At 38.6% G+C, this 22901-nt stretch overlaps 1 protein-coding gene across 1 annotated transcript in view; it reads left to right on the plus strand.

Moving 5' to 3' along the window:
* The window catches only part of LOC133983027 (inactive phospholipase C-like protein 2), a 54846-nt gene extending 32233 nt beyond the window's left edge, over window positions 1–22613 (plus strand). The window contains exons 4-7 of the mRNA XM_062421942.1: window positions 575–778; window positions 7233–7308; window positions 14388–14497; window positions 18609–22613. Coding sequence (XP_062277926.1) covers window positions 575–778; window positions 7233–7308; window positions 14388–14497; window positions 18609–18815 — 597 coding nt within the window. The 3' untranslated portion in view covers window positions 18816–22613. The remainder of the gene's footprint in view (window positions 1–574; window positions 779–7232; window positions 7309–14387; window positions 14498–18608) is intronic.
* The last annotated feature ends 288 nt before the right edge of the window (window positions 22614–22901 follow it).

Raw genomic sequence — 22901 nt, forward strand, 5'->3', positions numbered from 1 at the left:
AGCTTCACCTCTACAGGGATCATTGAAAGTCAAATCTATGTCACATTTGAAGTCTCTGTAAAGAGATATTATAAGAAACGCTCTACTCAAGTGTCACAACACTCTGTGGTTGGTCTTGTGTTGTGTTTCTTCAGGCATTGTATTAGGATTTATTTTGGTAGCCCTGTTTATATTGCAGTCATTGTGTGATAACAAGCCACTGGCCTTGAGACTATAACACATCTTGGCCGTACTGTCACAGTTTGTCCCTCCGGTTGTTTATGTTGGGTTTAAATTTGGCCTTTCACAGGAAGGTTAGGATTTGCGTGTGTGTGTGTTCCATTTTCATGTGATACTGATGTCAGTCCAAAGAGATTGAGTGTTTACGAGCAGCTATCAAGTGCCAAAAGGAAAAGTTCTCACAGGTAATGAGTGAGCTTCCCTCCACTTCCTCTGGCAGGTTTCTCCTCTGTGGAGCTGTGCTTATATACTTAATGCAGATCAATGCCAGACTCTAACATCAGAGATTATGTTTTTCTTGGCATGCCAGTTCAACTGCACATAAACAGTCTTAATTTCTCTCTTCTCTCCGCAGAATGCCATAGTGTCCTTTAAAGAGCTGTGCGGCCTGTCAGCAGTGGCTAACCTGAAGCAGTGCATCTTGGCCCTGTCCCCTCGCCTGACCGGATCCGACAGCAGCCCCATTTTGCTGTTCAACCTCATTGACCAGTACCCTACCTTGGAGCCCCAAGGCCTGCTACCAGAGGTCCTCAAGAAAGTCGTCACCACTTATGACATGGTGAGTAGTATTCAGGAGGAGTTCATTTGCATAGTAATAACACCTGGAAGCAAAAGTGAATTGGATAAATTAGCGTAATTAAAAACATAAGAGTATGAGAAATAAGTCATTGACTTGCAAATGTAAAAATATAAAAGGGGGATTTTATATTTAGTCATACAAACCTCAAAGAATACAAAAGATGTATTAGAAATCATCCAATATCTGATGTATGAGGTGATTCGGACTATTTTATCTTCTATCAAGGTTCTTTTTCAGGCAGCAGTGCAGAGAAAAAACTTCATTTCTCGACATATGAACAGTAGTTTAAATCAAATTTGCCAGTGGTGCTATCTATCTTTGTATCTATCTGTTTGTCCATCCATCCACCAAAACGGAAATAGGGAGACCTAACGAAGCTAACTGGCTTTGACTCCAATCGAATCAATGCTTTGACTCTGCTGGACTTAATGGAGATAAACATAGGTGGTTAGGTAATAGTGGGGCTCTGTTAAGTAATAAAATCAATGTTCACAAGTTATGCAACATGCCACCGAGGCCACCATTCCCAGACAACCATTAGCCTTAACACATCCTGTTCTCTTCCATTGATTGTATATTATAAGCAAATCATTTAGCCAGCATTGTTTGAGGCAGGAGGCAGAGGCATAATTTTGCATCCAGCAATTAAGTTTGTTTTTTATCAGATTTATTTCCATCATTTTAAGATGTAGCATCATGTCCCCTAACAATTGTTTTTTATCAAATACAGAGTAAGATTTTCACAGCATTTCTGAGCCCAGCTGGTTTCGGTGTCACACATTCACATTATTAATCTGTTCTCTGACAATTTGAGTGGCACCTCAGAAAGTGTTGTTTACGCAAAGATGAGGCGTACCAACCTGTGTCACACATGTGCAAAGTGGGACACACATTTGGTAGGTATTCACTTAAAAAATTATCAAATTAAACTAATATACAGTTCACCTACAGTATAGCCAGATGTAGTCTGTGACCCAAAACATGGAGGCCTAGTCTAGATATGAAGGTAGAGCGCTTTTGTAATGTTCAATCTGCTGCCGGCAAATCATTTTTCCACCTCCAAACTCCAGCAGTATTGAAGAGCTGATCCTCAATGATCCTCACAGTCTGTTCATGATGTCATTACTGATTTAAAAAAAAACATTTATTTGTTTTTCCTATTTCTGCAACCCTGACACATTTTTGTTCTTCCTTTTCTTTCTGTCTCTCACACACACACAAATGTATTTACATTACTTTCCTGCCCCCCTTTCTCTCTCTCTTCCTGTGCAGTGTTTCACGTGGAGTAAAACGCTAGGGGGAACAATATGTTTGTTTTCATGCAACGGATCTCCTCGCTATTGTAAACAGTGAAGAATCGTTGTCAAATATAAATGAGATTGCGCTGAGATCATATTTCAATTAAACAAGCAGTCCTACAATGCATCGAGAATCTGGGCGTGAAAAGAAACCACAACACAATTAAATCTTATCTGTACCCAACTGTGTTATTTGTGTGGCACGCTTCCATCCCTCAGGACTCTAAGATGAGCATCTGAGAAGGCTGAAAAGACTCAGACACAGACCGATTAAGGTGACCTCTCTGCTCTACTCACACTCGGAATGGAGGGCTAGGTAATTGGCTCTGATGGAAGGAGCGCAGGGAAAATTGAGTTGGAGGGAAGAAAGGAGAAAATGACGGGCGTTTGGGGACCAAAATCGAATAAATTAAGAGCAAGGGCTTAAGAGGTGTGGAGCTGCAGGCCTTGATCACCAACGGAGTGCCAGAGGAGAGCAGAGAGGCTTGGAGCTGACGCGTACAAAGGCATAAATCAAACGAGGATAACATGAAGAGTTGTAAAATAATGTATGTATGAACGCTACAGTTAGAAATGTAGGCATGGTGTGAAAATCTACCGCTGGGAGTTACCAGGCTTTCACTTCCTAATTGGTAAAAATAGAATCTGGGTCTCAGTCCCTGCCCATTTGTGCGTTGGGAAAAAGGTGGAGAAGGCAGCATGATGCCAGCTTGTGGTCTCAGATAATATGGCCTGATTTCTGTTTCTGTTCACAACAAATGATTTAAAGCCACAATCTGTAGATGAAGATAAGTTAGGAATGCAAAATCTGTAAAAAACCATAGCAACTTCAAAACCCATATTTTAATCGTTGTTTTACTTGGCAGTAACCCAAAAACCTTTTTATATCAATGTAACAATATTCATCTGCATATTTTAATAGCTTTGTACTCATAATGAAGATCAGTTAGTTTAAAATATAATCTTGTTTAGTGCAGAATTATATCACTAAGCTAACATCACCTAAACAATAAAAGAGCATTTGTATCTTTTGTTAAATGCAGATAATAATAATGATAATAGAAGTAAACATACCACTTAAAGGAAGTAGTCTTTAGTGTGCACAAACGGGCACAGTCCACCCATTTACCTTAGGATGTGTCTTTAAATACATTTGAGATGCTGCGTCCGTCTGCCACCAAGACAGTAATTTCTTCACCCATCAGGGTAGTAATCACAGTGTGTGCGACAGCTTTAAGTGCCGCAACTGCAGCTGCGGAGTGACACAGACAGCCATAATCACTTAGTCATGACTGCCTGTAGCACAACATGGTGATTCACTGGATGGGTTTTGTGCAATCGTGCCCCCCCCATGAAAGGATAAGACTGCTGTTATTCCATATTTTCCTCATTGGACACTAATATCACTTACTTTCTGACATCTCTGTCATGTCTGTGGCCCCCGTTTGTGGCCCCGAGCCTTTTGGTTCCCGCTGACGAGATTCATCTTAAAATCTGAGTCACAAATGTGTAGTTTCATTTCTTCTTTTTTTTTGCAAAAAGGCAAACAGCTGGGCACATTTTTAGTTGTTAGCAAACATTATTCAAACAGGAATAAATAGAGCATGAGCTGGGGATTAATGCACATTTGGTGATACAGTATGGTGACTACACACAGCTAAAGGATGTAATGATGGAACATGTCGCCCAGTGCAACAGTACGGCTTATTGTTGTGGTAGTAATAGTTTTTACATAGCAGTTGGCTCTATGGCACAGAATAAGCTATATCAGGGTTTGGCTACACAGACAGTACATGAAAATACAACTAAATTGTCAGAGGAGATAATAATAGAGTGTCACTTGTGTTTCTGAATGAAGTTTCCATTTATAACATTCTCCCTCCAGGCTGTTCCTGACACCTCTTTGCGTGCCCCTCTACTGTCTCTCGGTTTTTTTCTCGCTGCCCAGACACAGAGCTGGTATGCTCCAGAGATCAATCTCAGGGACTCGCTGTTGGTCACTGCTCTCTTCCACAGAGTAGCTTTGTTACACTGAACTCAGTTTTCCTTTCTTCCCTTCCTCAGGCAGCTCAGTGGGGCAGCCTGGCTTTGTGACATGACCTCATGGTGCACTTAAGTCACTTAGGGAGTGTACAAGTGAACGTACAACTCAATTACAACAATGCTGTCTACACAAAGGCCCCAGTACCCAATGGGCACAAATTGAAGTCAAGAGCAGAGCAACCTTTTAACATTTGAAAAGCTATTTTGGGGTTACAATATACAATATAATCTCCCTCAGATGAACCGATTAAGATACTACAGAAATAACAGAAGAGAAAGATCCAGATGGTCTTTCAGGCATCTTGTTCACTTAGTGGTTATTAGCTGTCTGTGACAGCCTACATATGCATCATTAACCTCCTGGAACACCACTGATCCGTCGTCCTCCTGTAAGGAAACCAAAGGTTGTTGGGTTTTTTTTTGTTGTAGTTGGGCGTTGGAGGTTGCAGTGTTGGCATTTAATATGTAAATGGATTTCCAAAGCCTTTGAGTCCATACATATAAAACACTAGATGAGACATGACATCATTACTCATGGGATAACCCTCCGCTATCTTACCTGGGTAACTGGGTGTCGCCACCTATGGGCAGCAACTATGGTTATCGGCTGTGCAGTACCTAATTGCTTTAACCCTTTACATACTGTTCATATTCTGACTCACAATTAGTCTCTACACCAATTTACATTCAAAAATTCCCCATTAGTCATTAATACATGTTGTAAATCCTTCTGTTTCATTAATCTTGTGGAAAATAGATATTAACAATCACTATGGTCCAGGAAAACATTTTGTGGAATATGATAAATACATGTTTGAATGCTGACTTGTGAATTTCTTAAAGAAACACCGGTGGAATGTGTACATTTACATATATAAAAAAGTGTGCATCAGCTGCACAAAAAAAACAAAAAAAATACATTTTATTTCCATTTTTGTATACTGTGGGTCACATTAGGAAAAGTCCAGCTAAAGAAATGTGTAGGGTGTTTTTACAACTCTTAAATGTTAATAAAAAAGGGTTAATAAAAGGGCTAAAGAGACCAAGGAGGCTGATGTCACTTTCCACACCTCAGTATACAGTAGATGAGTAGATTTATTTTTTTACACGTGTCAACTTACTAATTCTCAACTAGAGCCCGACCGATATATTGCTCAGCCGATATTATCGCCAATATTTGCCTAAAACTAGATTTAAGGGATAACTGCAAAAAATGTATGTTCATGTTTATCTTCTTTTTTTTTACTCCTTAATATCAGTATAGGTATCAGCCCCAAAAATCCAGCATCAATCAGGCCCTACTCTCAACAGCACTGATCTGTTAGCTAAGAGATAAGAACCAGCAAAAATTGTTTTAATTGCAATAATAATAGAACTTTAAGAGGTAATTTTTAGTAACATCATAATAAAGTTGTAATATTACCCCAAAATTTGAACGCTAAGCTGATTCCATGCTAATCAAGTGTAAACTAAACATCCAGCATGTTAACCACAAGAAGTGTTCGTCTTTACTCCTAAATCCCATTTCATAATATCTCAAAGACAAATCCAGTAAACTGCCACATTACAACCTGCAGAGAAAGTTAAAGTCCACATTCTTCACAATAACAGGGAAAACTAACCAACCAATCAGCCAACACATTGTTATTTCATACACATCTAGCTAACCCAAAATCAGCCACCTTGAATCTTGCAATCAGTCCGTCATCATTACCATCACTTGTTGTCAGCTCACTTAAATATTGATACGTGAAAATAGGCTATTGCATATGCACACATGTTCAAAAAAGGTTATACATTAATTAATGCAACCTAATAGGCAAAGTGATTAAAGAGATTATAGAAAAATGATTTGATACAACTTCATGTTTTTGTTGAAGCTTTCATAAACATGTATAAAACATTTTTTAATTTTAAGGTGTGTGTGAGAGAAATATACATCCTGCTTTATGTTAGTTTATGACATTAATAAATATATTAATATATTACATTAGGTTTGTTTCTCTCTTGTGTTTCTTAGTGCCAATATAAGCCATAATACAGAACATATTTAGGATTACTTCAGTTCTTACACATTTACTTGCACAACTTACTTGCACAACCCAAAAATTGCACAAAACCCCATAAAGAAAAAATAATAATACAGTGCAGGCAGAGGCAAAAAAACCCTAAAGTGCTTATTAAAAGCCTCCACTTAAAAAAAAAATTAACATTTCACAATGTTACATAAAAATAAGATAATTCTTTGCAGTATAAATGCAGTTATGAGATTATCTTCATGAGTTGTTCCCTTGGAGCTATAATAAAAATATATAAGTCTTACACTCAATACTTTGAATGAAACATAGTATGAGTGTGTCATAGTATGAGGTAGAATAATACAAGGATTATAAAGACAACATAAGCCTCTTTCACTTTTCACTACAGGTTCAAATTCCAGCAAGTTTAAAACTGGACCTTGGTAAGATGGCTGCCATATGGTTCATTCCCAGTGTGGCGAGTCATTATGTCACATCGCATTTAGTGTTTTATGTCTCTGTTTGAGTCCGTCTTAAGAGCCATCATGAGAGTTTTTACCAGTCTGCAGGTCAGCAGAGTTTGTGCACTCAATTAAGCTGAGCATAACACCAGAGGAGCTTAACTTAGCATCTTGCACAGCTGTAATTTCACAGTGTGTGTGTAGCGTGATTCAAAATGACTCACAATTATATTTATATCATCTTAAAAAATGACTATCTGCTTTTTTTCTTTGATTTCAAACCCAAACATCAAGATTAACATTCATATTCATATCTTTCTCCTTAAGTGAAGGCTCTGTTACTGCATGAAGATGGTATTGTTTTTAAACTTTTAATAAAACACTCTAATTGCTTGTGTCTCCTTCCTTCTAATTTTGGCTTTAAAAAAAACGCAATTCAGCGACCTCGCCCTCCAACATGCCTGTAATAACAGCTTGTTTTTCTGAGCCCTCCCTGAGTAGAAACACCCAGCTGTCAGATGGGGACTGCTCCCTGCTTTTATTGTGGTAATGCCAGTTTTGCTGGTGTAGAAAATAAAAGAGAAATATGAACAATATGTCTGTCTCCTTTCAGGTGATCCAGACCAGCAAGGCTCTGCTGGAGAACTACAAAGGGGTGTATGACAGGATACTACAAACCCAAAAAGCAGGTAAGACTCAGTCAGATCGCAAAGGAGAAAAAAACCCATTAAAGTCTATTTTCCCAACAGAATTAGCCACGGTTATAACCTCCACGGTCTACTGCAGCCCCTCCATCTCCCTCAAGCCACAAACAGTTCACTCAATCTGAAATTAGGTAGAACTGATTATACATATTTGCATAAATAGCATTAAACATTTGATTCATGTTCAAGTATGTGATCCAGGCAGTGTTTTCCTTTCTGAAAAGCTGCGGTTCAGACAGAGGTGTTTAATCGCACCACTAACAGCCTCTCTGCTCTATTCTAATTACAAGGTTTGGTTTAAAGTTCAGCGAGGATGAGTAGGTGGAGTCGCCAACTAGAGCTGGAGCTGCATCAAAGCTAACAGATGGGTTTCTCCACCAGACACTCCATACCAGTTAGACCCTCATATGTGTATTTAATGTGTTTATTATAGGCCAGACCTTCTGGTCTAGTTTATAAGATACTGACTTAAAAGGGAAAATCAGTGCTGTAAATATAATGATTTCTTAAAGCTAGTTCACCTATATCAATCATTCAATCAAACTTTATCTGTATAGCACTGTTCATACATCGTAGTGTAACACAAAGTGCTTTACATTGTCCAAAAACAAACCAAAAATAAAAGAAAAAAACCCAATAAAAATAGGGAACTGAGGAAACACTATCATAATTCTGATGAATCTGCAGTGAGGAAACACCAGAGGTTGGATGCAAATGGCCAAATTGCCCAAGTCCCGTCCAATCAGACTGACTGCCAAATAAAAAGTCAGTGAGCAGCAGCATTATATGTCTTTACTTAGGCTTATTTTAATTTACTAAACATGTTTCCTCATTGAGTCTGGATAGATTGTATCAGTGTGTAAGGTTTATAACACAAACAGTGAAGGCTGGAGTCAGTTATGTGAATGAAATGCTGCACAGTGCTGCAGGATGCAGCTGCAAGTTACAGGTGACACAGCTGCTGTCTCACTGTATTCAGAGTTGATAAAGTCTGATAAATAACGTTATCTCAGAAAACAAAGTCAGACTTATCAAAGCGCCGCAATGTTTTCTGTCTGCCTCCGCTCTCCCTGATGATCCACACTGGGCGCCTGTCTCTCTCTGTCTGCTGCTTAATGCTCCTTTGTATCTTCATAGTTGTTGTTGTTTGTTTTTGTTAGTGTTATCAAGGAGAAACTAGGCAGGCTGCAATACTACTGAGCTCTGATGGTCACTTCCTCTTCCAGACTCTGTTTTCTCTGATTCACCAGTGAGATAGTCAGCCTGGTATCATGAAACTAGTTTGCTTTCAAATACACTGATAACTATATCTACTGATAGAAATATAGTGATAAGTATACTTGGAAGAAAACCGAAAGTATTTAGTACTATGATATTTCAATGTCTGCTTCTTTCTATCACTAGTGTAATGTGGTAGATGCATATTTTACTGTCCTTGAAGGCACCACTACAGAAAATGTAGAAATGTAAGGTGTACAGTAGTTTAAGGCAGATCTTCAAAGTCAAGGTCTGCAAGCCTGACTGGTCCTGAAGTGCTGAGTCATTTCAGGCCCAGCTTTTTCTTTTCTTTTTTTTTTAAAATAGATCTGTCTCGGTCAGACTTCGGTTCATTTAACCTCCTTCATTGTGCCCATACGTGCAGAGAACACAGAGGCCACTGTATAAAATATTATTATACTTCATTTTCATTTATTTACAGTCCCTGGGCAGGTAATCTACTGCATGCTGATGTTTCTATGTAATGGACAGTCAGTCTTAGTATTTGTGGGCATGGTAGTTATATAAAAAGTGTACTTTAAAAGTTTTAAATCAATAAAATGTAACATCTAGCAATTTAATAATGCTAAGTGTTTCCACGACAGCGTTGATGAAATATGTACGTCTCAGAGTAGCCTCAGGTTGGCGTGAATCAGAGACAGCTTAAAGTGATATTAGTGTCCGTCTCGGGTTGAAATATTACAGACTTTAATCGGGCCGGGTTGGAGTTTTTTGGCTCGTGCTCTACTCCAAAGTTGCAATGGCATATTTTGCCGCCATATGAATGGAGAGCTCTGGTTAGAGGCAGCATGGACAGAAGTTAAACATTGTTTATTTGCATATAGTACCCACATTGTAATGGAGTGAGGTTAATCTGTTTAGCTTTTCTGGGAAGTAAAGTTTGACTGGCAGCTCATCAAGGATCTGCACACAGACGGTCTCAGGAGGGAAACATCGGGATCGGATGCTGTCACAGATTGGACGGTTATCCTCTCCTGGTCGGTGCTATCAGCGCTCCTGTTCTTTATTCTACTACAATTCTAGTCTTATTTTATGAAAGTTTTGCAGCGTACATCGACAAATACGTAAAAACCTGTTAATAAGAAGAAACTCAACATCTTGTTAATAATAAGCTTCATAATGTGGTACTTTATTTTTGCAGTGAATTCCATCTAAGTCGCATAGAAGGCTAATTTATCACCGAGCGCGCCTGCTGGAAGCGCTAAGTGAGACTGGAAGGAAGGAAAGACGGACCATCATTACCAGGGCTCGGCTTTATTGGTTTCCAGATGGATGACTTATAAAATATTCATTGTCTATTGTCTTGGCACATCAGAGAAGAGGAGGACTGTGTCTTTTTAGCCAATGCGAATCAAAGGCTTCCTCCTGTTTTTTCTTTACCTTTTTAGTCTTCAGTTTGACCGCTTTCTAGCCCCTAACCGTCACCAGCCAGTGGCTTTCAGGTAACGATGTCCTGTGCTTCAACTTACTGGCATCAGAAAGACCCCCGAAGCTTCTGTTCAGATCCACACAGCTGGGAAATGTATTGTGTCTGCTTCCTTTTTGGTTCAGATTCAGCAGCAGAATGTCTAAAACACGTCTAAATGGCTGCTGCCTGGATTTAATATGTCAACGTGACCCTGTTTCACCTGTTCAGCCTTAGCGCACATTAATATTACATCCTTATTTAGAGAGAGCACATGTGGGGAGTTTGCTTTTTCAGCTGTTGTTGCTGCCCAAATTCCTCCTGCTGCCCATCTTTCTGGGAACATGCAATCACTCTCACGTTCAGTAATTGAAAGTATTTAAGCCTGCACAAGACTGTTTTTGGTTCTCTTTTTACCTCATCTTTACAAAACGGTGTGTGAACTTCCTCTCTAGAGCAGATAACACTATTTCATGAGTTGGGCATTTAGAAACAACAGGATCTGATGTAACCATCCTTTGTGTTGCCCCTTATTGATGAATGCCTTGTCAGAGTGAATCAGTATTTTTCTATCAAACAATACTCGAATGAATAGCAGGGGAGAAAAAGTGCTCAAGTAGACCAAACCTTTTTTTTTTCTTCCACAGAAGCTTTGTGGGAGCTTTTTTGGTCTCAGAGCGACAATATTTTATCATTATCTAAAATCAGCTGGAGAAAATTCAACTGCCAACAATTGCAAAGTAGGACACAACAGATGGCAAACTGATGAATTTGAACACTGATTTATGTTCTATCCTGAACTGACATAATTTCATCCCAGTGGTTTGTGCATGTGTGTGTGTGTGTGTGTGTACCTATCTGTGCATGTGGGCACTCTCATGTACATGTTTATATTTCAATGTGAGCATGCAGCGTGGTTTCATGTACTTGAAACTGGGTCAGTACAAACCCAATTCCCTCTTTACAGCGAGTGGAACGTTCCAGCAGCAACAGCTATTAAAGTTGTGAATAATCCATCACATCAGCTCAGACAGGACCTACATTCCCCCCCTTTAAGAAAAAAAAAAAAAGGCTCCGCAGTGTCGGAGAACACAGTCAGGTGTTTGCAGCTCAAACATGGATGTCACTTCCTTTAACCCGACACTCACTTAGGTCCCAATTAGCATTCAGGGCAGCTGGGCGGCTGAACTCGCTGCTGCAGACTAACAAGACCAGGACAGAAGATGTTCTTAAATGCCAAGTGCAAAATGAAGGTATTCAGTAAGCACCGAGTGGAGCCGCAGTGACATTTCACAGAATACAAAAGCAAAGAGCCGATGTTTGTGTTACACATGTTAAAATACCTTTTTAATGTAAGATCACAGTCCAACAAGATCTCTCTCTCTCTGTCCTTCAGCTTTGTTCATGCAGTATGTAGGGCAGTGCATTACTATTCTTAATTATTAATTACAGATTTTATTCTGGGTTTTAATGTTAATGAAATATTTGACTTTTCATCCTCATATTTGTTTTGTGCTTAACTTTGGTCCAACGTGACAGGTTCTGTATTAAATAGTTAAAACTGGAATTGGAGCAAGAGTCTGATTTCAGTCATTGTGGAAAATATGTCGACATTTCTTTGGATCCAGCTTCTTAAATGTGAGACTTTGCTGCTTTACTTTGCTGTATGTGATAGTCAATTGAATATCTGAGTTCTGGACTGTTGCTCTGACATAACGAGCACTTTGAAGACAACACATTAGGCTCTGAGAAACAATTTTTGGGCATTTCATAGGCTTAACAGTCAATGAATCAATAATAAAAGTAATTGGTTGAAGCAGCCCTAGGTGTCATTATTATGAATCAATTGTGGTTTGCAGCTTTTCCTCACTGATGCATATGTGATAACGTGCTGTACTGATGGCATTTTGAGGTCTTGCTAGATACGATCATCTCTAAATAATTATCAAATATCAATCCGGTGAATGAATCAGGGCAGGATCCGTCACCTGGCGCTGTAGTCGTGTGACACACTGTGAGACAAGACAGCTTCAGCCTTTATTGTACATTTGCCGTCTTGCAGCATTACCTCACAGAGATGAGTCTGAAATGCCTCGCTAAGAATGAGCTTCCCCCTTTTCTTGCCTGCCAGACTCCATAAAGTGTTGCTAGGCAACCTCCAGTGTGAGTTAACCGAGAGAGTGTGTGTGTGTCAGAGTGATAGAGGAAGCTGTGCACCTTCTCCAGCACAGTCATGATTCACGTTAACAGCAGCAGCAGCTCTGTAGTTACAAAATAACAACCTGAAATTGAAGAGAGAAATAATTTTAAGCATGTTAGAATTAGTTACTAATTATTTAATTGTAAGTGTCTTTGTGGTTTGGAGGCGGTTTGTGCGGCGTCTGATTCAAACACCACAAACGTGTCAGGATCTGTCAGCTGTTTGTGGATCTGTTCACGCCTCAGGTACAGTGTCAGACTCCTATCTTCAGCTGTGAGGCTCTAAAACAGCCCAAACCCACACCTATTATGGTGATTTCCTATGAAGGGAGGTGGTGGTGGTGGTGGGGGATCTGTCTCGCGTGCATGCCACGTTTCCATGGCAACAGCACCAACATGGGGCCAGGACATCAGTGCTCGAAGCGGAAACGCGAGTTCTCGGTAGGAGTTCCCATTGCAGAAGTCTGTTAAAGTGTTACGTTCTCATCACACATAGTAGGAACTCTGCTCTCACTGACTGTGTCGCCTGTTGCTGCAGAGTCAGTGCACACAGTAGAGCTAACTCAACATTAAACATGTCCTTACTCAGACCCAGTCATGCAACAAGCAAAAAAAGAGGAAGAGAGGAGGTGGGAAAGCTCCTCGGGAGACAAATCCTCCTCTGTTCGATGCCTTGATGCTAATCCACAGTGAAAGAACGTCATGTCTGTCTGCCTACACTGCGTCTCTCCTCTTCCTCTCTCGCTCTTTCTCTCGGTGTTTCCGGGGCTCTTTCTTTACCCTCTCATCCTGCCTCGCTGCTTCCTTCAACCTTGCGATTTGTGTTCTTCTCTTCCTTTGAGTTATCTGCCTCACTTCCCACCCCTCTTTTTTGGAGGCTTTTTATTTAACCAATTCACCTTTTTGTTCCTTGAACTCTTGACATCCCATCATCAGCTCGTTGGGATGTGGCAGTGTGCTTTATCCTCCTCTTACTAACATTTCACATCAGGATGTAGATTTCAATAGAAATGAATGCATCAGTGAGGGAGTATAAAACAAGTAGGAGACCCAAGAGAAACAAGATGCATCTGCCTTTAATTGCTATCCAATAACCAGGGTTGGGAAGGTTACTTTGGAGGTGTAATAAGTAACAGATTACTAGTTACCTTATTTAAAATGTAATAAGTAATGTAACTATTTCAGTTACTTAATCAAAGTAAACTAACCCTTACTTTTCTAGTTGTATAACTAATTTTTCTAGCTGTTAGGGTAAGTGTGTAACCATTAAGCACCAAAAAAACACCTAAGTTCAGATGTTTTTCATGGATACTGACATGATTTATAAGGGAGATCATTTCTTATAAAGCAACATTTATCTCTCATTTGAAAATGTATTCATTAGTTCGAGTAGATTTTAGAATATAAAATAAAACTATTTGATTAAAAAAGTCAAAAGTCTGGCATGAGCTTAATTGGTACTGTGACACAATTGAAGCCCATGTGTGCTCCAAATAAGCCCACATCATGATTTATTTTTAAAATATAAAAAAAATATTGATTTCAAAGAATTAAAAACAGCAATATGTGTATTCAGTAACATGTTAAATATTACAAAATGAGGAAATACCCTCCTGAGCAAAATCTTGAAGGTCTGACTTCAGATGTAACCTCCTTTGTAATAATCAACATTTTCATAAGTAACTGTAATTTACCTACACATTTCTTCTCAGTAACTATAACGGATTAATACATTTTTATTTTGTAATTAAATTATGTAACTAGTTACTCCATAACAATCCCAATAATTTGGTCACATTAAAATCTGCCCTGTATAAAATAATGAGGAATAACAACTTGATGGCCAGTTTCACATCTTAAATCTTTAAGTTGCCTCCTGAATTAGCTCAGAGCCAGAGCGAGTGTGATCCATTACTACAACTGCAGACATACAGTAAGAAGAGAGGAATTTCTTCTCTGCTGCCAGAGACGCTCCACACTTCTACAAGCTGCACCTCTGTCCTGCAGGAGCGCACTGTTGAAATGTTGACAGCAGACATCTTCGTCACTCATGTGTTTCCTCATAATGAAAACATAGTCACCTCCCAGCTGCTCCTGTGTTTCACAAACCAGTATGAATTCCAACCAGATAGACCTGACTTCACTCTTCCTCTCTCTCTCTCCTCTTCTTTCTCTTTCTTAGCGATGGAATTTCACGAGAACCTGTACGACTTGGCTGTGAAGGAAGGGTTGAAGGGCAGGAAGTTGCACAAGGCGGTGGAGAGCTTCACGTGGAACATCACCATCCTGAAGGTGCCTTTTTCTTTTTTTCTCTCCTTTCACAGCAGTGAGAACACTGATGACCACTGTGATGTGAAACAACCTGAGCATGTGTCTGTGTTTGAGTAGCGTGCAGTCACCACTTTGCACACTGTAATTTGAAATGGCTTCGTTTCACATGCCTGCAAGCACACACACACACACACACACACACACACACACACACACACACACACACACACACACACACACACACACACACACACACACACACACACACACAGATGGATGCAGAGGTCAGGGTTAGGTTAAGTTTTTCCCATGAGCATTTTTACAGGTAATAATGTAGCTGGTTATTAAAAAAAGCAACAACTTTGTAAATGTGAGGAGGAGCGTTGCCTAGTTACTTTGTGGCGTCTTCCTTACAAGGAACTTCTCTCCTGAGAGTGAAGATGTTATCACTGTTTTTATTCTTTGGAGCCCTTTCTAAACAAGCGACGGTAAGCACTGCCGTCATGGTGCAGGAACATGTCACCCAGTGCAGCGATGTGACTCACTGATGTGTTTTTAATAGTTTTTGAACAACAACAGAGCTCTACGACACAGAGGAATAAGATATTTAAGGCTCTGAATACACACACGATACTTGGAAGTAGGATGATTTCATTGTTGTTTTGGCTCTGCACATCAGATTTGTTTATAATAAGAAACATATGATCATTGTAATAATAATAATAATGCATCTAATTTGCACTACACTTTAATTTGCAGTGAATCTCAAAGGCCATTACATATTTTATTTTTATTTTATTCATATGCACAATAGTAAAACAAACATTATATTTCACAGTACAAAGGCAAATAACTGTGCAGGAGAGGAAAAGATGCCCAAGGGGCTTATATAAAATCCTCCCCTTTAGTATAAAAAAATCACCAAAACATATCAACCAAATAAGAAGAGAGAAGAAAGAAAGAAGTTTCAAGTAAATTAGGTATGAGTATGATTTTGTTTAGAGAGAAGATATTTCATTAGGTAACAGCAACAATAGATTTATGTTATAATCACACTCATTTTAATTCAATTGTGCTGAGAATGATTTTGTTTGGTCAGAAATTATTTCATTAAGTTAGACTTAAAGAATTTGAAGGATGATAATAACTTAAGGGATTTGTTTAATGAGTTCCAGAGTATCCAGATATCTATGTATTATTACAATACAAGCAATATAAAATATCTTTACTTTATTGGGTCCATACACAATATAATCACATCAACATATCAGAGAAGACAAAAGTTCAAAAGTGTATTTAAAATGTTAATTTATACAAAGAACCTTGTGAAACATAACAGTTTGTACTGAAGGAACATTTATTAAACTTTGACCACTTACTGTCATGTTCCTGTCAAGTTATCAGAAACAGTTTGTCAAAGGAGTTGATTTAAAGTTATTAAATGATAAATAGGCAGTGAGTTGTTCATTAATTCAACTTTAATGCATACTTTGATTCCAAGTAAATTGTAATGATAAAACAATCTAAGATATTGATGTAACTAACTAATAATAACTTGATTTGTCCAAAGAGCTTAACGAACAGTAGAGTTTAAAAAAACAAAAAAACAGTTGCAATACATGGGAGACAAAATAAACATTATTAATGATACTAGTGAAGTTTTAACTGGAAGTAAATGTTTGAAACTGAATTAAAAAAGCACAAATACAACCAAACTTAAGTGATTAAGTAAAATCAGATTTTCAGAAGCAATATTAAGAAATAAAAGAAACATTTAAAGTTCAATATTCAAAAGTCATTATTTTGAAACCTTTTCGAAAGAAAGAAAAATAAACTATTAAAGGATTATAACAGTTATATAACCTATAAACCATATCAGGCCTAGTTTTAATTACCAGGGAGTTTTTCTGCTACACTGAACATTATGATTAATGAAGAAAGAAAAACCCTCTGATGAGCTTCTGTAACGTGAACTGTCAAACAGAGTCTGATCTTTGTTAGCATGCAGCAGTTTATGTTATTCTTTAGTTATTGTGTTAATGAGTGTGAACCGGAGCTTGGTGCGTCGCCAGTCCACTATTGTCACTTCAGCCTCCATTGCCAACACAAAGGGTTAATTATTGATGAATAACCTCCTGCATATTTATTTGTGGCATTTACACGTGTTAATTAAGATAATCTCTTGCGTAGCTCGGCTATAATTTATACTTTGTCCCCAGTTGAGGCGGGCGATTGTGTAACTGCTGCAAAATTCATTGTGTGCTTCATTTTCTGTCTGTTGAATCTGGAGCTTCTTCTTCTTCTATGGACTTTTATTGTTGGCAGGCGAGCTGCTTACTGTGTTAAGACTGGAGATGTCATTAAAAGAGATCATTAAAAGTACATCAAGTCATTTGACTGACGCTTGTGAAACCAGTTTTCGGCTGCTATCCAAAAATGCTTTGAACTGTGTACATTTTACTTTAATTTTATGGTTAGGGCTAGGGTTAGGTTATGTTTGTCAGGGACAGCTCATATTAAAGGTACAGTGTGTAGAATTTTATTGGCATCTAGCTGAACGGACTTGGCAGAAATTAAACATAATATTCACAAGTATGTTTTAGTTAGTGATTAATCATCTGAAAATAAGAAATGTTGTGTTTTTGTTATGTCACAATGAGCCTTTTATATCTACACAGGGAACAGGTCTTTTTCCACGGAGGATGCCATGTTGTACTGTCATGTTTCTACAGTAGCCCACAAGGGACAAACCAAACACTGGCTCTAGAGAGGACATTTCATGTTTGAAAAAAAATGTGTGGCCACCATAAAAGGGAGGGCTATTCAGATGGTTGCAATCTACAACTTCACCACTGTATACCACTAAATTCTATACACTGCACCTTTAATTAACATTACTGTAAATGTGTCAGGATAAGCCCAAAGAGTAGTTTTCATCCATTGTCTTTGCCCCAGGTGTGAGTTAGCAGCCTAAAAATCAAGAAACAAAATGAAAACACTGTTTGTAAGATGTGTCAATTACAATAAATATAAAACACAGAGTGACACGATAAAAGCTATGGCTGAACAAAGCAACAAACAAACAGTCACAGAACAGCTTCACAAAAGCAGACGTAAGCAAGAACCAGTACGAGCAGCAGAACACAACAAGGCAGCATTTAGCAGCAGAAACAAAGACACAACAAAAGGTCATAAAAGGCCTTTTTCATACATGGAGCTCATTACATTGCTGGCTTCATCCAGCTGTTAAAGCACTATACTTAAGTCATTGAGACATCAGTGTCCGTCACATACTGTACTGCCTGTCTTTACGTTCATTGCTCTGAGATTAGGACTGGCTATCTGTACTCTATACCAAGTAGAAATGTCTCACGCCAAACGATTCCTGCAATCGATCCTTTTTGCACCCAGAGCTAGAAAATATGACTGTTTGTACGGACTTGTTCACAGCCAATCAATGCAAGCGTTCTTCGATTTAATGCAACATGTGATTGGCCCACTGACACAGCAGCTACAACCCGTCTGTGGTGGTGAAGTCGTGGTGAATTTGAGTTAGCACGCTTAGCAGTTCAGCAGCCAAGATGCCACCTAAACGCTCTAAAGTGTGGCGACACTACACGCCTGGTACACCGGATAAAAGCAAGTGCACTAAATGTGTGGTGGTTTGAATGAAGTACTCAATTGATATTAAGACCTTTTTAAAACCTCTTTAAGGAAATAATACCATTGCTGAGACATATTAATACAAAAGCAGGATTTTACTGTTGTAGTGGGTTGAAATGGATTAGTTTCATTATGGTTCCAACTGCTGATTATTTTTTACTTTGATTAATAAGTTGATTGATTGGTTGATTGATTGGTTATGTAAAATAGTCAGTGAAATGATGATAATAATGATAAATAACGTAAACTGAACAAATATAATTACTCTAAAATCAAATGTAATGCCTGAACTCCTACAACTCCAGACTTTTTAAGACATTTTTAGACCTTGAATATCAAAAACTAAATTTAAGACTTTTTAAGGATCTGCAGGGACCCTGTTTAAGGGAACTTAGATTGGTACTGGTATTGTATTATTTTAAATGATACCCAGCCCTATCTAAGTCTTTGCTCTGTCTTTACTCCTCAGGGCCAGGCGGATCTACTGAAGCACGCCAAGAGTGAAGTCCAGGAGAACCTGAAGCAGATCCACTACGCCGCACTCACCTGTAACCTGAGTAAAGGCGGAGCAGTGAGCAGCTCCTCCAGCTCCTCCGACTCCAAGGGCAGACGCAGCCTGGAGGCCATTCCCGAAAAGGCCACCGGGGAGGACGAGCTTACCGATGAGGACAACTAAAGACCCTATATACACCTGGTGCTCCTCTGGGCACCTACGTTCAGACCTCTTCTCTGTTCCTGCCTCCTGAGTTCAAAAACCCAAAGCTCTCTCTTCTCTTCCATCCTTCATCGCTGTGTGTCTTTACTCCAGCATCATTGCTACACACACACACACACACACAGCAGTGTATCTCCACATTCCACCGAGTACATTTCTACATCCAGAGCACAGCTGTAACGTCTCACAGACTTCAATGAAATGCCACCACAGTATCCAGGGACACATCCAGGGACGCATCCTGCCCCAGATCAGATCTCATTACACTCTCACTGAAGGTTTGTCAAGTCTTAACATGTTCAGGTGTTTTACTGAAAGCTTTAAAACACCTGCTGCACATCTGCTGCTGCCTTGGCATTTATAGGCAGATGTAATATTTACTAAAAATCTTAACCTGCAAAAAAAACCCAGAGAGAATATGTAGAAGCGCTGATATTCTGATAGTAGAATGCCTTTTAGTAATTGTCTGCCCCCCTCTGACATGAATCAATCACTTTAGATCACAGTGGATTTGTCACCCTTCATCATTCTGACGATGTTTTCTCATTTCCTGGGGTGAGCTGGGAGAGCCGAGTGAACGACCAGCCACGTGACCGTTTTAAGACAATTGACCTTACTGCTCAGAGACAGTTCACTTCTACTCAGCGGACCCGAGGAGACAAAAGATTTTAAAAAACAGCCCTTGGATTGTTGTAAGAGATTTCTTAAAGCACAATTTTTGGAGCTATAAATGTAAGAAAGGACAGAGGGAGAACAAGAAGGAAACGGAAAGTAAGAAGGAGAGGAGAAAAGGTGATGAATGAGAGTAGAGTTGTTTACAATACTGAACTTGTCCATGTTCTTGTCTGCCAAAATAGTATAATATACTATGTGTATATATGGAGTTTCCTGTTACCTTTTTTCTGCAGAGTGCATCATTTTATTATTGTATACTTGGAAATAAGATTTATTTTATAAAAGATATATGAACATGTCTGTGGAGAAGAAAAAGAACTACAAAGTTTTATTTGCCTGTAGATATCCAATAACGAGGGTTTGTCACTGAGAAGAAGAAGAAGAAAAGTGGTGTCCGAGCTTTTCCGTCCCTCCCTGCGGACGGAGAGCTCACACGTGTCGACACAGAAGGACAAATAGCAGAATGTATTCATACCGTTTGTTGTGTAGAAAAAACAACAGCAAAAGTCTCAAATATCACAACCAGCAACTGCATGATGAGAAGGAGCTACAAACTGGATGCTGAATAACAACAACAAGACAAAAAAGGCATTTTGGACGTTGACACATTTTCATATCTGAGCATTCTTATTTGGGGATATGTTAAGTTTTTATTTTTGTGGCATGATCCTCTCGTTTCAGCTTACTCACATCATGCTGAGTACCAAAAATTTAAAGAAAGTGAAGAAAAAGTGTTGTTTGTTGTTTTTTTTCTTCAGATTTGCTCCCAGCCAGCTCTGCCTGGTAAAGAAACTAATTCTCTTGTTCACTTGTCCATTTATTGACTGATTTGATGCTTCTCACAGGAAACCAGCGTGATGCGACTGCAGACTCTGAAAGGGAGGTCATGTCCAAAAAAAACCAACAAAGACTTACAATTCAGTTTTAATTGTGCAGTCAAAGCTGTTACTCGTATAAAGACGTGTTTCCTTGTCCAATATTTACGGGCTCTGCTGTGTTTCATCTTGTGGTCACAGTCACACTGTTCGATGCCAAGTGCAGGTCGTCTGTTTAAAGTATCCTCACTCTCTCTCACTATGCTTCGGGATCTTGTCTAACTGTGCAGGATTAACATGTTTTGGACAACTCTAGCGGTTCCTGTTCTGCCCCACAAATCAAGACTTCAATGACTAAACTCAAACTCAGGTCTGGTGAGATAGCTGAAAAGGAGAATTGACTTCAGAGTGATAATAGCTTCATAACCATCCCTGCCTATGATGTTTAATCCGCATTTCCCCTGTGATTTAATTGTGCCTCATTACAGCCGACTAAAACCTACTGCAGGAAGTACAGTAGGAAGTGAGAAAATAGTTTTTTAAGACGCCTTCACCACATGCTGCTTCAGTAGTTCACTTGCTTAACAGTCTATAATTGTGTCTTTTAATCCAAATCTTAGTTTAGAAAATAAGTTATATTAATTAAATAATTATCTACTGATTGGACAAAGAATACCTGAAAATGTTAAAACGTTATAGGGTCAGTGACAGATAAGGGTTGGTAAGATGAGCAATTCAAAAATATCTCAAAAAATGGTCTTAAAAGCAGCATCAGGTTTGTTAAAATGTGCATTTTGTATTTTTGTTGGTTTTATGTCATTTGAAATGACTTTTGCACTGTTTTTTTTTTTTTTTTAACCAAAAGTAAGACTGAATGCTCCTGAAAATGTCCAATGGTGTAAAAACAAAAGAATGATAAATATTAAATATTTCATCCACCTACATTGTATGCCAAACTAGTTGATATGGTGTTTTATTGAGAATTTAGCTCCTCTAATCCTCTAATATATTCTCTCAAAATGGATTAAAAGCAGAAATTTGATGCTGGGTCCACAAGAAAAGAATGTGTGCAAGTTATTCATACGTATGTTTATTTTCAAATTTGAACCCATTTTAACTTTGACTAAACCACATGGACACAAAAAAATGTCACTGACCCTATAATCTTAACATGATCTGAAGTCTGAAGTGTATAAATAGGGCTGAATGATTTGAGGAAAACTGCAGTTTTTCTTTACTATTACAATCTTTTTATATGAATAGACTGACTGAAACATGCAGGTGCTTATTGCTGAGGTGCTCCCAATGTTATTTTTTTTTAAGTCAGTCAGAGGAAAGTCAACTTAATTTAACTCGCTCAGTTCCCAATGGAAAAACTACATTGGCAGAACTACTTTTTTTCTTGATAACAGCTACATCTTCCAGTTGTGGTAATAAACTACTGGTGATGATTAGAGCTGTAACGAGTCCATCAACAGAAAATAATCTGCTATTTTGATAGTCGATTAATTAATACTGTAACAAAAATAACCTGGTTCCCGTTTCTATAAATGTGGAAATTTGCAGTTTTTTCTTCAACATATGTGTCACTCAACTGAATATTTTAAGATTTTGTGCTGTTAGTTGGACTCAACAAAAAAATTAAAAGTCACTATAGTTTAATAAATCTATACCAGCTGATCATGTAGATGTTTTTTTGCCCAGAGTGGTACATCTGCTTCAAGTAAAACCTCTTTGGCTGAGTAAATAATAGAGACCTTGCATGTTTGGAGCATTTTAACCAGACAACTTGCCAACTCACTAAATTAACGTAAATTAACTCTGGAGTAAATCTTTACTCAAGTGATGAAATCAACAGTCACACAACGCCTCCACTTTTTTCCCGTTTCAGCTTGTTAAGGCACCTTTTATACTGTAAGTACAGCTCTTTTCCCCATCTTTAACACTGTGTTTAGCACTCTGTTCAGCCCAATGTAGAAACTAGAACCAAAAATACAAAAAAACAAAATCATTAGCCTTAAAAAAAACATGCATTTTCAACATGTTTCTCCTACAGCCTTTACTTTTTCCTCTTCAGTGCTGAAAATGTGCTCTTAAGTTTTAAATGCTGTCCGCTCCTCCTCCAGATCGCACGACAAGACAAAATAACAAACAAAAAAACCTAACAAAAAAAAAAGGATGTCGTCTCCGAATTTCAGTGCTGTGACAGTCGACGTATTTATAATTGTTGAGAGGATTGAAAAAAAAAAAAAGATGCGGTTTAACTGTTTCATCTCTATCTGTCAAGTCCAAAAGAATATAAAAAAACAGAAAAAAACCCCCTCTGAATAAACAATGTTGGATAGATTATGTGTCTGATGTGTTGTGTAATTCAGCTATCTGAATAAGTAATGTTCTCTCAGCACCACTGAACACATTTTCCAACGCTCACACCCGCAGCTTATTCCCAAACAGTAGTTACATCCGTGAAATCCCATCATCTGCTCTCTGATTAGCTCTCTCCTCCCTGCAGCAAACCCCGGGTCGATGCTCCACCCTGGCTTCCCCGCTCTTCAAG

Source organism: Scomber scombrus, chromosome 7, assembly GCF_963691925.1.
Source record: "Scomber scombrus chromosome 7, fScoSco1.1, whole genome shotgun sequence".
NCBI classification, from domain to species: domain Eukaryota; kingdom Metazoa; phylum Chordata; class Actinopteri; order Scombriformes; family Scombridae; genus Scomber; species Scomber scombrus.